The 14,896-nt window shown below is 42.9% G+C and overlaps 1 protein-coding gene across 1 annotated transcript in view; it reads right to left on the minus strand.

The window, feature by feature from the left end:
• Window positions 1–305: 305 nt before the first annotated feature.
• The window catches only part of lrp2b (low density lipoprotein receptor-related protein 2b), a 28,537-nt gene continuing 13,946 nt past the window's right edge, over window positions 306–14,896 (minus strand). Inside the window, exons 38-80 of the mRNA XM_028430413.1 lie at window positions 14,624–14,815; window positions 14,056–14,528; window positions 13,415–13,862; window positions 13,163–13,328; window positions 12,926–13,084; window positions 12,550–12,839; window positions 12,215–12,418; window positions 11,838–12,080; window positions 11,598–11,723; window positions 11,351–11,470; window positions 11,132–11,263; window positions 10,803–11,004; window positions 10,419–10,714; window positions 9,674–10,190; window positions 9,400–9,555; window positions 8,902–9,072; window positions 8,589–8,812; window positions 8,333–8,510; window positions 8,049–8,245; window positions 7,671–7,916; window positions 7,065–7,193; window positions 6,819–6,938; window positions 6,295–6,411; window positions 6,098–6,214; window positions 5,635–5,772; window positions 5,397–5,519; window positions 4,574–4,702; window positions 4,249–4,380; window positions 4,036–4,161; window positions 3,749–3,892; window positions 3,512–3,677; window positions 3,287–3,415; window positions 2,986–3,206; window positions 2,709–2,891; window positions 2,441–2,560; window positions 1,952–2,039; window positions 1,760–1,824; window positions 1,508–1,652; window positions 1,287–1,350; window positions 1,077–1,208; window positions 759–845; window positions 560–643; window positions 306–386 (exon numbers count right to left, since the gene is read on the minus strand). Of these exons, the coding sequence (XP_028286214.1) occupies window positions 312–386; window positions 560–643; window positions 759–845; window positions 1,077–1,208; window positions 1,287–1,350; window positions 1,508–1,652; window positions 1,760–1,824; window positions 1,952–2,039; window positions 2,441–2,560; window positions 2,709–2,891; window positions 2,986–3,206; window positions 3,287–3,415; window positions 3,512–3,677; window positions 3,749–3,892; window positions 4,036–4,161; window positions 4,249–4,380; window positions 4,574–4,702; window positions 5,397–5,519; window positions 5,635–5,772; window positions 6,098–6,214; window positions 6,295–6,411; window positions 6,819–6,938; window positions 7,065–7,193; window positions 7,671–7,916; window positions 8,049–8,245; window positions 8,333–8,510; window positions 8,589–8,812; window positions 8,902–9,072; window positions 9,400–9,555; window positions 9,674–10,190; window positions 10,419–10,714; window positions 10,803–11,004; window positions 11,132–11,263; window positions 11,351–11,470; window positions 11,598–11,723; window positions 11,838–12,080; window positions 12,215–12,418; window positions 12,550–12,839; window positions 12,926–13,084; window positions 13,163–13,328; window positions 13,415–13,862; window positions 14,056–14,528; window positions 14,624–14,815 (7,574 nt within the window). The 3' untranslated portion in view covers window positions 306–311. The remainder of the gene's footprint in view (window positions 387–559; window positions 644–758; window positions 846–1,076; window positions 1,209–1,286; window positions 1,351–1,507; window positions 1,653–1,759; window positions 1,825–1,951; window positions 2,040–2,440; window positions 2,561–2,708; window positions 2,892–2,985; window positions 3,207–3,286; window positions 3,416–3,511; window positions 3,678–3,748; window positions 3,893–4,035; window positions 4,162–4,248; window positions 4,381–4,573; window positions 4,703–5,396; window positions 5,520–5,634; window positions 5,773–6,097; window positions 6,215–6,294; window positions 6,412–6,818; window positions 6,939–7,064; window positions 7,194–7,670; window positions 7,917–8,048; window positions 8,246–8,332; window positions 8,511–8,588; window positions 8,813–8,901; window positions 9,073–9,399; window positions 9,556–9,673; window positions 10,191–10,418; window positions 10,715–10,802; window positions 11,005–11,131; window positions 11,264–11,350; window positions 11,471–11,597; window positions 11,724–11,837; window positions 12,081–12,214; window positions 12,419–12,549; window positions 12,840–12,925; window positions 13,085–13,162; window positions 13,329–13,414; window positions 13,863–14,055; window positions 14,529–14,623; window positions 14,816–14,896) is intronic.

A 14,896-nucleotide genomic window follows, 5' to 3' on the forward strand; every position in this document is an offset into this window, starting at 1 on the left:
TTATACAAATACTGCTACACTGAAATTAAAGTTACACACAAAAACAATCCAGTTTAGTTTGTTGAACTGTGCGGTTATTTCAGTAAAACCCTGCAAGGTGGCCCAGTTTAATTACTGATTTCTGGTGTTTGTACCTGAAGTTAGACTGTTTCCATTCTGATTCATGTTATAGATCATAATTCCATGTACAATTGTTCTTTAAAACTGAAGTAAAAACACACATTTTTTAAAATGACATGGCCATTATGTTTGGAACATTCACAGCTCTGCATGTCAAAAGGAGAACTGCAGAGCAGCCCGTCACTCTCTGCTTACTCTAATTCTGAATTCATTGTGTAGATGGGATTTTGGAAAGACAGCCCGTCACCTCCGCTGGCTTCCAACGGCTGGAAAAAAAACAACAGAATAAACAATGATGATGAAACAAAGCAAACATCTAAAGAAAGCTCATTTTAGTGTTCTTTTGACTTTGATTGCAACATTTGGACTTTTTCATCATGCTATGAATCTGATGATCTAATAAGTAGTTAATCCTTGTGAAACATTCTAACATGGCTACCTGTGTGCTCGAAGCAGCCGGCTGTGCAGAAGGGATGTTTTTGTCTTCTAAGACTGAGCTGTATGCTGGGTTCTCAAAAGCGTCCTGAAAAACCAACAATGGAGAAACATTCATACCAACTTATAGAAATGTTCAACAAACTCAACGTAAAATAAAACACAAAGAGACTCAGGCGTTATATGTGTTATTTGTGACCAACCTTATTGGAAATAGCAGGCTTGGTTGCACTTCTGGGCTCATCCACAGCCTGAGCCTCTTCCATATACAAGGGGCTACTGATGTTTTCCTAATGGAAAAAATAGGGTCATATGATTTGAGAATAATAAGAGTAAGAAACGTGATTTAATAGAGATGTCTGATACAATATTTTATTTTTTATTTTTACCAAAAATAGGAAATTATTTGAGCATTACAGGGAACTACATGGCATACTGTGTTAAAGGAGGTGTCAGCAGAATCAATACAGTCTACAGAGAAGCAGATTTTTTTAAAATGTATTTATATTTTGTTCATTGACCTTGTTTGTTCCAGCAGGAGCAGATGTGGCTGGAGGCATGCTGTTAGAGGCAAACTGTTCTTCGGCTTCATATGCTGGGTTCTCAAAACTCTTTCCCGCCGTGTCCACCATGGAAACAGACATACTTGGAACCTTACATCAGAAAATACTGTTTTAGTATTTACTGTTTGCAGTGCAAGAAAAAACAGACAACAGATAAGAATGACTGACCTCTACTGAATTCTGCCTGGGCACACCGCCTTCTGTTCCTGATCCATTTTGGGCTGAACCGTTCCTGAAAATCAACACATCGCCTCATTCAACACTCATTCTGCTGTAAATAACATACCAACACAATAATCCTATGCAATCATTTTTATTACAGTATATATTAGGGGAGAATAAAGCTATTTTGTATGGAAGTATGGAAGTCTTGTCTGGCTCCATCTCACCTGAAACTTGAAAAATTAGGCATTGATGGCATGCTGGGCAAGTTGCTCCACAGATTAACCAGCAGGTTTGATTTTTTCCTTGCAGCATAAACCAGAGCAACTAACAGAGCCACTATCAGAATCGTCACCCCGATGGCTATTCCGACTGCAATGAAGATAGAAAAGATAGGGCAGGTGAGAAGTGAAGGCTCATTAATTATTCAAATTTTCAGGTTGTGATGGTTATTTTCCTGGAAATAATAATAAACATACTTGAAGTTGCAAACACCGTGTATACATTGTTCTGGCAGTATTCTCCATTCCATTCTGGAGGACATCTGTGAAACAAAAACATTACAGTTCAAACTCTTCACTTATTACCTGCTTATGGTTACAATGTATAGCATTTATTTCTATCTAACTACATATCTGTTGATTTCTGACATATGGAAAGTAAATCCTTACATGCAGAGAGCCTTGTTGTCATCATAGTAGCAGGTGCCTCCATTCTGACATTGGCATGGCGGTGGAATGGTGGGTGGGGGATCAAAGCCTAATCAATCAAATGATCGAGACATTAAAACTTGGGATATTACAAAAGATCTTAGATTAAAGCTTGTTCCATACTCCACGAGAACAGAGAACTCGCAAGAACAATTGTGTGATTGGTCAGAATTTAGTGGGCGTGATGAAGTGATGTTCTAACTCGCTCCTCGCTCCCCACCCGGGAAGCCCACTAAATTCCGACCAATCACACAATTGTTCTCGCACACCACTGAGAGAAAAAGTTCTTTCCGGGTCATGTGTCCGAGAGAGCTGCAGAACAGGCGCTCCGAGACAAAAAGTACGTCATTTTGTTGGCGGAACGTCGGCAGCGAGGAGCGAGTTCTCTGTTCTCGTGGAGTATGGATCCAGCTTAACATATACAATTTAATAAGGACCACTATTATTTACCTGCATCACATTCGGTGCTGCTGCCAGGGACGAAGTTGGTGCCCTCAGGGCAGGCACAGGTGTATCCTCCTGGTCGTAGCAGACACAGGTGGCTGCAGGTCCCCTTGCATGGATTCTTCACTGCAGGAATCAAAGGCGAATATCTTAGTCCAGCCAGATTAAAGAAAGTCACAACACACATTTTTTTGTGCACTGAAACACCAACCAAAACACTATTTAAAACAGTACAGCATGTCTTAAATGTATCTGAATATAGACATGCACTTACTAGCTATGGAGTTGTATCTCTGCTGCTGGTACACAGAGACCTGGCTCAGCCAGGGACCAGCAGTCAGGAGCTTGACCTTTTCTCCACGCCCAAACTTATCCTGTCGAAACACCTCGCCTTTCTCTTGAGTGCTCCAGTAAACATGGTCCTCGAACACGGACACGCTGAAGGGGTTTCTCACATCTACACAAGGTGCAACAATATGTTAACACTGCTGTAACAAATTATATACCTATATATCTATATATATATTCTCATGCCTTTTTGACGACCCTACCTATGTAGACAGCTGTTCTTCGCTGCTCTCCTGAAGGCAAAACAGACTCTATACGGCTTTCCTTTGAGTCAGACCAGTAGACCCTGTCTCCATTGGTGAAGTCAATGGAGAGGCCAGTGGGCCAACCCAGGCCATCAGCCACTAGAACTTTTCTCTCCTGGCCATCTAGCCAAGAACATTCGATCTTGGCTGAGTTACCACGGTCTGCCCAATAAAGCATCCTGCAGAGATACAACAGATATTATAGAACTGGACTCTTCCACAAGCACCTGTTCTCCACTTAACCTAGTCCTAGCATTACCCCAGTCGTGGGTTAACAGCCACAGCAGATGGGTGACCCAGATCCGTCTTGACTAAATGCTTCCTGTAGCGTCCATCCAGCATAGCCACCTCTAACCTCCTTAACCTGGAGTCTGCCCAGTAAAGGTTTCTAGAAAAAAGAAAAAAACACTCAGTCATGTGCAAACTTAGTTTGTAGTTTTATCTAATTAGCTTTGATTAAACTGAAGGCAAAAGACAAGCTCACCTTCCCACCCAGTCCACAGCGATGCCATCAGGTGTTGTGATGTATTTGATGCCAAGGTCCATAGCTGCACCAATGTTATTACTGCCATCATCCACCGAAGGTATGTACGCTCGTTTAATTGCACCTGGTTTAGAGTCTTTACCAGCCACAGTGAAGTACACCATGCCTGACAAAACACAAAGGAGTTTGAGTAGACCAGATTGTCTTCATTCTTTCATTGTTTACTGTGGAGCTTACTGTATCCGGTGTTGTTGTGGTTCCAGTCGTAGTCTAGAGCCATGATGTGTTCCTCTTCTTGAAGGAAGTCATGGTAGGCCTCTGTCTGCAGATTGAACCTCCGAATACGAATGTTCTCTGGGAGAAGAAGCAGCGGAGTCGCTCCTGTGGGAGACGGACAGAACCAAAATTTCAGCCATAGATGAACACGGTTTATCACAGTCTATGTCCGAGACAATCACTTCATTAATATAACGATCATTCATTAATATAACGATTGCACAGTAAATCTAAAGAAATGTTCTCACCGTCAGCCTCGCACATGTTGCCGTCACCCACTTTCCTGTAACCAGGGGCACACTCACAGTCATAACCTCCTTTGGTGTTCTTGCAGACTTGTGGACAGGTACCATACACCTCACACTCATTGATGTCTGAAAGAGTAAGGAGAACCAATAAACTCAGAAGACCGCAGAGTCTTACTGAGCAGTTAACACATGTGTCAGTTTAACTGTGTGTACCCAAGCAGGTGTAGGTGCTGTCTGGGTCCACCATGTATCCAGGTTTGCAGGAGCAGATGAAGCCAGTGCCGTTCAGATTAGTGCAATCTTGCTGGCACAGCTTCTCTTCACAGTAACGATCATGGCCAAAATCTGGAGGAGACGAACACAGAGCTAGTAAGCTGAGCTCACTACTATGATCTTTATTGGACTATAATTAAATCAGCTAAATGATTATACCTACAATCAGACTAGTTCAGGACTGAAAGCCTATAATACTACAGTCATTTGTTTTCAAATAAAAAGAGGACAGTGGCAGTAGTGTGTGTCATGTTGAGGTACTCACTGCAGCCCATTTCATCCGTGAGGTCTCCACAGTTGTCATTGTGGTCGCATACATATGGTAGGGGCACACAGTGCCCATTAGTGCATTTAAACTCTTCCAATGTGCAGGGGGGCAGTGTGGGCTCCCGGCCTGTGAAGGACACAGGCAACATGAATCATCAACACAAGTATGCAGAGGAGGTAGAGTGGGTAACAGCCCTTCTGTGGAAACATCCCTTTCACTATTCTAAGACTGAATTTAGAGTGGATATCTCCACTACTCTCAAACAAAGATTACACTGCCCACTAGATTAAACACCCACAAGCTAAACATTCATGGTATATGCCGATTTACATGGACACACAGGAATAGCTGCATGGTTACAGTATATATTTGTATATTACTACATGACAACATTCTGTTGGTCTTATCCATCTCCACCTCTGAACCTAACTATTTAATCTCCCCTCAAAATAATTTGCTCTGATTGACGTTTAAGCTGATTGTGTAACAATTCCATAAAACAGACTAGTTCCTTATCCTGTGTTTGCTTCAGGCTTTGTGACCTGTGCACACACTGATGTCATTTCAGGACTTCCAGTGTGACTGTTCTGAGAAGAATGTTCAGGAGCATTAGTGTTTGAACTAATGGCTGGCAAACCCAGAAACTAATGATAAGAGCAAAAAAACAATTGAGTGTTCTATATTCTATTTTGTGTTCTATATAATATTTCTTTTCATTTCTGCTCATCTCTGCTCTTTTTCGCTCTAAATCATCTAAATATTCTGTACTTTATTTTAGTCTATCAGTCTAGACTGTGGCACGTAGGTGTGGGAGTCATACAGAGTTCTTCTTTCTCGTCACTGCCATCTCCACAGTCATCCTTCTTATTGCACAGCAGGCCAGAGTAGACACAGTAGCCGTTGGCACACCGAAATCTGTATGGCATCTCGCAGGTGATGTTCACTAGTCAGACACACACAAATAACACACAGTTACTGTTTATTCCTAGTTATTTCTTTTGTTCCTTTGTTAATTACATCATATTGTTGTTTATAGTGCTTGTATAACATGTCCTCACAACATAAAGTGAGCTGTTCATCAGAGCGGTCCCCGCAGTCATCATTGCCATCACACACCCAGCTCTGGCTCACACACAGACGGTTAGCACACTGGAACTGATGCTGAGGACACCAACGACCTCCTGGGTAACGAGTAGCTGGAAAGGATGGGAGGATAAGAGAGCAGCTTGTACATAATTACTAAAAATGATGATCTATTTAGTTCTTATTTACTACAGACTGTTACCTTTAAAAAAGCCAAATATAACTAGGCTTCTGACTCAAACTGAACCCAGTCTACTACATAAAAAGGATTAAGTACTAAAGGGGGTTTGTGTCTGCTTATTATGACGACTGTGTTGTGCTTCACTGGAGATAATTACCATTAGTTAGAAGCCTATAAACCCATATAATTATTTTACACAGACAAGAAAAAAAAAACAAAAAAGCCAGTTTTCCATTATTTTTTTGTTGTTTACTTACGACATCTGGTCTCATCTGACAGATCCAGACAATCAGGCCTGCCATCACACTGCAGAGCAGCAGGGATACAGTGACCTGAGTCACACTGGAATGAACCTGGGCGACATGTCTGCAACTCTGGAAGGTTGCCAAGATGTTAACGTGAGTGAGTGTTGAATACTTTGTGGAAAGTCAGTTTGTGTGCAACAACTGCTTACCGCAGTCTCGCTCATCTGAGTTGTCTCCGCAGTCGTTGTCATGGTCACACACCCAGTTTCCAGGGATGCACTGTGCATTGTCACATCGAAACTCACTTTCAGAGCATGGCCTTGGCTCTAGAGACCAGAGATACACATATCTAAGGTATGAGCTTTAGAGTAGAAGAGCTTTAAGGTATACAGAATCAGAATCAGAAATACTTTATTGATCCCAGGGGGAAATTACTTAAGACTTATTACCGTGAATGAAACTTGAATGAAAGTATGATTAAAGCTTTACAGTATGTATATATATATATATATACATATATATAGTATAGTTATGCATTAACCAGGGTTCCTATGCATTTTATAATTTTAATTTCCATATATTTCTAGGCTTCTCAATCGATTTGTCAGATCATAATAAAAATAATAGACAAACACATAAGGGGGCCTGTGTGGACATGTCTCTTTTAAACGTTTTCTGGTCTGTAATAGTTCTGAAATAGATTAGGTTAAAACATATTGAGCATGACACTTACGGCAGTTCCTCTCATCTGAACCATCGCCACAATCGTTGGTGCCATCACACTGCCAGCGGATGGGAATACAGCGGTGGTTGTCACATCGAAAATCTCCCAGAGGGTCACATGTCACCGCCTCTGTCAGAAGAACAATGTCAGGAAGCAGCAGAGATGTATCAATGTGTAGTCAGGTTTAAAATTTAAAACACATGGACTTCACTAGTACAATCTCATAACAACACATTTGCTGACATAAACACTGACCACAGCCTTCCTCATCGCTGTTGTCGATGCAGTCGTTAGTGCCATCACAGCGGGCCCACTGAGGAATACAGCGGTAGTTTGTCTTGCAAGAGAACTCTGTGTCTGCATCACACTTATGGTCTGGACCCACTGAAGAGAGAAAAAGAAAATGAATAAACCATTGAGGGGTTTCAAGAATGCAGATGAGCAATAATGAGAAAGACAGAAATAAGGCAGGGAAGGACAGGCAGTGATTAGAAGGAGAAGGAAGAGGATGAGAGGGGAAAGGACAACACTTACATTCAAAATATCTGGTATGTCTAGTTCACCCTCATTAATTCAGTCAGACTACCAAACACATCTGAATCTACATTGATTATCTATCACAGAAAACCAGATAAATCTATGCTTGATTAAACTGTCAAGTTTTTCCGCTGCAGTGCTCTGCCAACATCAATTACAGCGGTGCCTTTCTGTACTCATCACAGACACAGGTAGGCAAATAAAGTTGTTGTTGTATGTTTAGTTCCTGCCACAGCCACAACCATAACGTTGTGCCTCTACTGGTCCCCCTAATGCGGTGGCTCACTGTTGTTCTAATTCATTTCAGTTGAATGTCAGACTCACTGCAGGTTTCATATGGCTCATCAGATCCATCTCCACAGTCATCCTGAGCATCACACACATAACTTGATGGCAGACAGCGACCGTTGGCACACTGGAACTGTCCTGGTTTACATGTCTTCTGTGAACAAGTCTCTGCGTCTTCATCGCTGCCGTCTGAACAGTCCTTCAGTCCGTCGCAGTGCCAGGACACAGGGATGCACATCTTGTTTTTACACTGAAACTGATTTTCCTGACATCGGTGATCACCTATAACAAAAAACAGGTTACTTACTGTTTGAATTTTACACAAACAAGTGTCCTATTATGGGGCTGTATGTGAGTCATCATCAGATTTTTGGCACTCTAGCATTTTAGTAGATACTATGTTTATGGTCATACTGCAGAGAGCAGCATCCTCATCTGAGCTGTCAGGGCAGTCTGGGTGCCCATCACAGATGAAACCAGGGTAGGTGCAATTGCCGTCTTGACACTGGAACTGGCCAATGGGACAATAACGAGATGGGCAGGTCTGAGGTTCGTCTGAGCCATCACCACAGTCTGACTGGCCGTCACATTTCCACCATATAGGAACACATCTACAGTAAAGACAGGAGAACATACAATTATAGGGTATCATTACTGGATGATTGTGTAAAGGAAAGACTAATTTTTGTCAGACTAACTTCTCATTGTCCCCACAGCGGAACTGGGTGCTAGAGCAGTCAGCAACACACTGGATCTTGAAGCCCACGGCCAAGCCGATAAAGTGATCTGGACACTCGCAGGTAGCTTTCTGCCCACCAGGTCCAATCAGACACAAATGACTGCAGGTCAAAGAGTGGGACGAGCAGGGGTTTTCACCTACGGTATATTCAATTGATTAAAATATATGCTAAAATCTGCTGAGACCTTATGAATATGAAGCTGTCATTCACATACTTCGCGGCTGCCTGTAGGGGTGGTACACATGAATGTCGTAGGGCCTATGTGTGTTGTTGCCCATGATTGTGCGCTGCTCCCCAGTATACTTATGGGCTTTCTCAACAGTGTGTGTGTTCCAGTCTGTCCAGTAGACCCAGTCTTCAAACAGAGTAACAGCAAATACATGGGGAAGTGTGCCACCAATGGCTCGGTGCCGGTTCTGACCATCCATGTCTGCAAAGCTAAAATATTCAAGGTTAGTATACGTTGTTGGTACTTTACTGACGCTTCAATAAAGAGACTTCACTATGTGCTAAATTGTGATGCTTACTCCAAAAAGTTAAGATGGGAATCAGCAAAGAAGATCTTGTTGGTGGTATAGTCTATGGTCAAAGCAGTTGGCCATTCCAGCTTGGTTGTTATAATGGCACTGATATTTGCTCCATCCATGCCAACTCTGCCAATAATAGCTGCATCTCCCCAGTCGGTCCAGTACAGCCATCTGGATGAAGGAAGGGGGGAAATGAGAGAGATAAGAGAAAGTCCAAACAAAGGATTAGGAATAAATGAAGGGGTCATTTCCCAATATAAATCCTCTGCACAGAGGAAACAGCACATAAAGCCTAATAAAGGAAGAATTTCTTTTAACGTTTTTTATTCCTGGGTCTAACTAGACGGTGCAAATTCATATAGCCTATGTAAACAATAACAATGTAATGTAATTATTAGATTCAATCATTGGAGCAACAATAAAGTCTGACTGTAGCACCTGTACAGATAATATGCTGGGGATCAAGGTTGTGTGGTCTGTGTGCGTGTGTGTGAATACCCATATTTAGGGTTGACAGCTACAGCACGAGGTCGACTGACAGTATAGGTGTTATTTCCATCTGTGAAATCCCCTGACACCAGCTTCTTCTGGTAGCGCCCATCTAGCTCCATCACATGAATTGAGCCATAGAAGCTATCTGTCCAGTATAACTTCCTGCAGGAGACACCAAAAAAAAATCACTGCACTCATGCTTTTGTCTTTATCAGCGATTTACCACAAATGAAACACATATTATGTCAACAAATTATTAATGTGCTTTCATTTCACAAACCTGCCAGCCCAGTCCAGTGCAAGGCCTTCAGCTCCTACTATATTTTGATCTGCCAGTGTCTCCCTGTCACTCCCATCAAAACGCATTCTCTCAATTTTTCCTATCCCTGCATCAATCCAATAAAGTCGCTTGTCATAGTGATCAAAATCTAATGCAACCACATTGGACAGCCCCTGAAGGACTATACTCAGATGTGATCCATCAGTGGTCAAATTGCGGATGTAGTAGCGATTACTATACAACAGGTATGGGGCAATGCCACTGTTCTGACGACAGGTGCGACCATCAGGTTCACGGATGTATCCAGGGGCGCATTTGCAGTGGTATGAGCCAACAGTGTTTTCGCAGATCTGGCTGCAGACGGCGGGTGTGCTGACACACTCATTCAGGTCCTCGCAAGCTTTGCCATCTGGCATGAGTTGGTAGCCTGGGTAGCAAGAGCAGTAATAACCAGTGAGGGTGTCTGTGCAGAGTTGGGCACACTTGTGGATTGATGGGTTGTTACACTCGTTGATACCTAAACCAAATAATGAAAGAGGGAGAAAAGAAGCAATGCAACATTTTTTTTAGAATATACATTTTATCACATTTTATACATATGCATTCTTAACACCTTTTTATATGTGCAACACAACAAAACAAAGGCTCTGAAACCAAACACTGTATCTTGTGTGTAACAGGCAGGTAAACCATTTTTAAATCATATAATGAATGTAACATAATTCCACATTTCTGTGTCTCTCACCGCAGCCTTTTTCATCACTGTTGTCCTGGCAGTCCTTCTGTCCATTGCACACCTTGTTGTTCTCGATGCATTCACCTGACTTGCACAAGTAGTGCTGTGGAGAACAGGTGGGCTGGGGGGTGATGCACAAACTGTCCGCTTCATCAGAACCATCCATGCAGTCGCTGTCCCCATCACATGTGAAGGACGCGGAGATGCAGGCTCCGTTACCACAGGTGAACTGGTTGCTACTGCATGTGTCATAGGTACAGCCCAACTCATCACTGCCATCTCCACAGTCATTCACACGGTCACAGCTAGGAAGAAAAGTAATTTATTACTCACTGAGAAGAGACTTGTAAACAAATCTGTTATTTTATCCAAACACATACATTTCACACTTACTGGAAAGGAAGGAGGATGCAAAGCCCATTAGAGCAGGAAAACTCATTCATATGGCAGGTCCGATTGGGACAATTCTGGAGCTCATCGGCTGCATTTGCACAGTCTTTCTCCCCATCACACACAAAAGTCAAGGGCACACACCGTGGGTGGCCAGGATGCCAGGTTGGACAAGTGAACTGGTTGGAACTGCAGGTACGTTGTCCTAAAGGAGAGGGAGAAAGGGCAGAAACATGGCTGGCTAAACAATATGAAACCAGGTCATCTGTTGAGCTGCACAAGTTTTGATTCAGTATGTTGCATTCAAATTGTAGCAGGATGCAGAATCTCACCGCACTGCAGTTCTGGAGCTTCATCACTGTTGTCCCAGCAGTCATTGTTGCCATCACAAACCAGTGACTGGGGGATGCAGTTCCCATTAGTACATGTGAACTGACTTGGACTGCATGTTTTGATCTGATCCTCTGCATGGGAATTAAGAAAAATACATTTCCATTACAGTGTATATACATATTTTATTTATTTCAGCTTTATAAATAAAAAAAACTCACCACAAGAAGGAGGCTCATCTGTTCCATCACTGCAGTCTCTGATGGAGTCACATACCCAAGCCTGAGGGATACACTTCCCTGCATCACAACGGAACTGATTCGGAGAGCACGTACGACCCACTGTAATACAGCAACACATTAACATGATTAAAATAGGTGTATGTCTGTACAGGTTTATCCAGCAATAAAACTTTGCAGGATGCATGTCTGTCTTTTTATACATCCTCTCACTCTGTGTTCCACTTACCACAGAAGAGAGGATTTTCATCACTGTTGTCTCCACAGTTGTTGTAACCATCACAAAGACTTTCAGGGTAGATGCAGATGTTAGTGTTCTCACATTTGACCTGGCCAGAAGGGCATATGCGTTCAGCTGCAGAGAGTTAAGGAGGGTGAAAAATTATAAATGTATCTAAACTTAATTGTACGTCTTAACTAAGCCATCAGTTAATGAATGAAATACTTCATCAGCCTCAGTGTCACTCACGGCAATTGATTTCATCAGATGTTGCGTTGTCTCTACAGTCATTATGGCCATCACAGACAAATGCAGCACTAATGCAGCGGCCATTAGCACAGGTGAACTCAGTAGTTGGGTTACATGTGGGAAAGGGGCATCCCCGTTCATCACTGTTGTCACCACAGTCATTTGTGTAGTCACAGGTGTAGCTCAGTGGAATGCAACGCCCATTGTCACAGGTGAAGTCTATGGCTGAGCAGGTGTGGAAGGCTAAGTAATGTTAAAAAGAAGCCAGAGCTGTAAACTAACAGTCGAATGAATGTGCATATGTTTGTTTCACACCAATGTAACAAACCATCTACAGAAGGGAATGGGACAAAGCAGCAAAAATTCTGATATCTCACCACACACTCTCTCAAGCTCATCTGAGTTGTCATTGCAGTCATCATGGCCATCACACTTCCAGCGTGCTGAAATACAGTTGCCATTGAGACAGGTGAACTGCTCTGGCTGACAGCGTTTCCCTGTGTCTTTGATACAGTCTTTGCCATTGTTGGCCAAGTACCAGTTCCCCTGATGAGGACACTGGCATTCAGGGCCCACTGGACCTGCAGGAGAGATTATAAGAGGTGATGTACTTTAGGGTTGCAGAAGAACAAGAGGGAATAAAGACATAATTGCTCTTTCTAATTAGCAGCACTGTATGTCTCACTGTATTAATATATAAGAATATTCTTACCTGGAACACAGATATGACTGCAGCCTCCATTAAACTGCTGGCAGGAACTGGAACAACTTTCCTGTTTAGATGCAGCATACACATGGATGTCATTTGGTCGGTATTGCATTTCCTGGGCTAACACGGCAAAGCCAGAGCCATCATCTTTCCCAGCCCTAAAGACAGCTCTCTCTGTCCAGTCAGTCCAGAAAATGTCCTGCTTGAAGACAGTCATGGCGTATGGGTACTGGACACCTTGCACGATCACTTGCCGGTTCTCACCAGTCAGAGTGGCTCGCTCGATCCTGTCTCTGTAGAAAGCAATATAAAAAAAAACATCTGCTGCAAAAATTGTCACTCTCCTACTTTTAGTTATGCAACAAAAAACTGAACATACAGTGAGGCATCAGCCCAGTAGAGCATCCTCTCTTCATAATCTAGAGACAGGCCATTGGGAGTTGTAAGGCTGCTGTTGATGATAGAGGTCCGGAAGTTTCCACCAAGAGTGGCCCTCTCAATTTTGGCTGGATAGCCCCAGTCAGTCCAGTAAAGGTAACTGGGAAAAACAATGAAGCTCATGAATATACTTGACATTCGCTATTCAATGGCTGAAATAATGGTTTTCTGCTTTTACCCATAGCATGGATCCACAATGATCGCTCTGGGACGGTCTGCAGATGCAATAACAGAGCGGTTCAACCCATCCACCCCAATTGACTGCACATTACGGGTATAGTAGTCAGTAAAGTAGAGCCGCTTATTGACCCAGTCATATGCAAGTCCTTCTGGATCATCCAAATCTAATACACACAGGGGAGAATAGGGGACATAAGATAATGGAAGAAATGAGAACATGGAAAATGGTGTCAAGTAATGCTACACTTACTTGCAGCCAAAATGACAGGAGGGTTGCTGATGGATGTTGTTGTGATATAGCCAATTCGGCTGCGACCTATTCCCATATACTGGCTGAAGAAAAGTCGTTTCTCCCTGAAGTCATAATCCAAGGCCACTAAACCATAACCCAGGTTTACTGTTGGAAATGGAGTGCTGTGGTCTATGGGGTCTAACCTTAGGCTATTCAGTGTGTAATCTGTGGTAAAAACTAGAAACTCATCAAGTCCATAACCACACGTGACTCCATTATTAAGGAGTGACCCATGGGCACAACCACATTTAGGTTTCTCTTGGTTGGGAATGGCAAAGCAGAGCTGTTGGCAGCGTCCATTGTCTTCCTGGCATGGGTTGAAACCCACCAGGTTGGCAGATGTGGGCTGGATGTGAGCATCAAAGATGGCAACATCCAACAACCCATCAAGACTGTCCCGGATTACCTGGTTCCAACAAAATGTGCAGTTTAGTTATTTTGTGGTAACACAATCAAAGCAGGATCATTGGAGCTGATGCAGTTACTTGTCAATCAACAAAAACCCACAATGGGTTCCCCACAGAAAGCCTTGTCCAATGCCCAAGATGCACATGATCATAACAGCTTAATCTGTATGTTATAACAAACTTTTTTTTTACCTCTGGCTGGTCAGTATTGGCTGGATCCTTGGTAGACTGGAAGAGCTTTCCAAGCTTACTATCCACCCACAGCATATAGTTTCCCAATATAGCCATTCCAGTTGGGGATGGATATCGACTCCCATATCGGATAATCTGCCTCTGTGTGCCATCTATGGCCATGCGGGAGATCATATCAAGAACATCATCTGTCCAGTAGAGGAAATCGTTGGTGTAATCTACTGTTAAACCACGAGGGGATGCCAGGCTCTCCGATGCTAAAACGGTGCGGTTTGTGCCATCCAGGAGGGCACGCTCAATTTTGGGTGTTTGGCCACTATCAGTCCAGAAGAGGTAGCGAAGCTTGGGGCTGACTGCCATGTCCTGGGGCTGGTCCTCAGCAGACTTGAGGAGAATCATTCGATAGGTGGTGTTGATGGCCAGAACCTCCAGGAAGGTCTCACTCTCGAAGGCATTGGTGAAGTACAAGTTACCTGAGAAGGTGAACGTTGTATGTAAATTCTACTGTGTTTTGTGTATTTTGTTATTTCTGTAGAACCTCCTTGTTAAAAAGTGAATGGCTTCAAACCTGCAACCCAGTCAACAGCCAGGCCCTGAATGCCTCTTCTTCCAACACCTGAAGTGATCACACTACCATAATGTCCTCCATCTGTTTTGGCCCTGAAGATGCCCTTGTATGAGGAGGACGTGCTGTTGTCAGTCCAGTATAAAAAGCCAGAATCGATATGGAGGTCCAGCTTCCCTTTTATTGAGTATGATGCTGATAAGAAAAACAATTCCATTTGTAAGAAAACGTGTTGTAAATACAAATGTAAACATTTAAAGGAAAACACAAAAGCCA

Source organism: Parambassis ranga, chromosome 19, assembly GCF_900634625.1.
Source record: "Parambassis ranga chromosome 19, fParRan2.1, whole genome shotgun sequence".
Taxonomy (NCBI): Eukaryota; Metazoa; Chordata; class Actinopteri; family Ambassidae; genus Parambassis; species Parambassis ranga.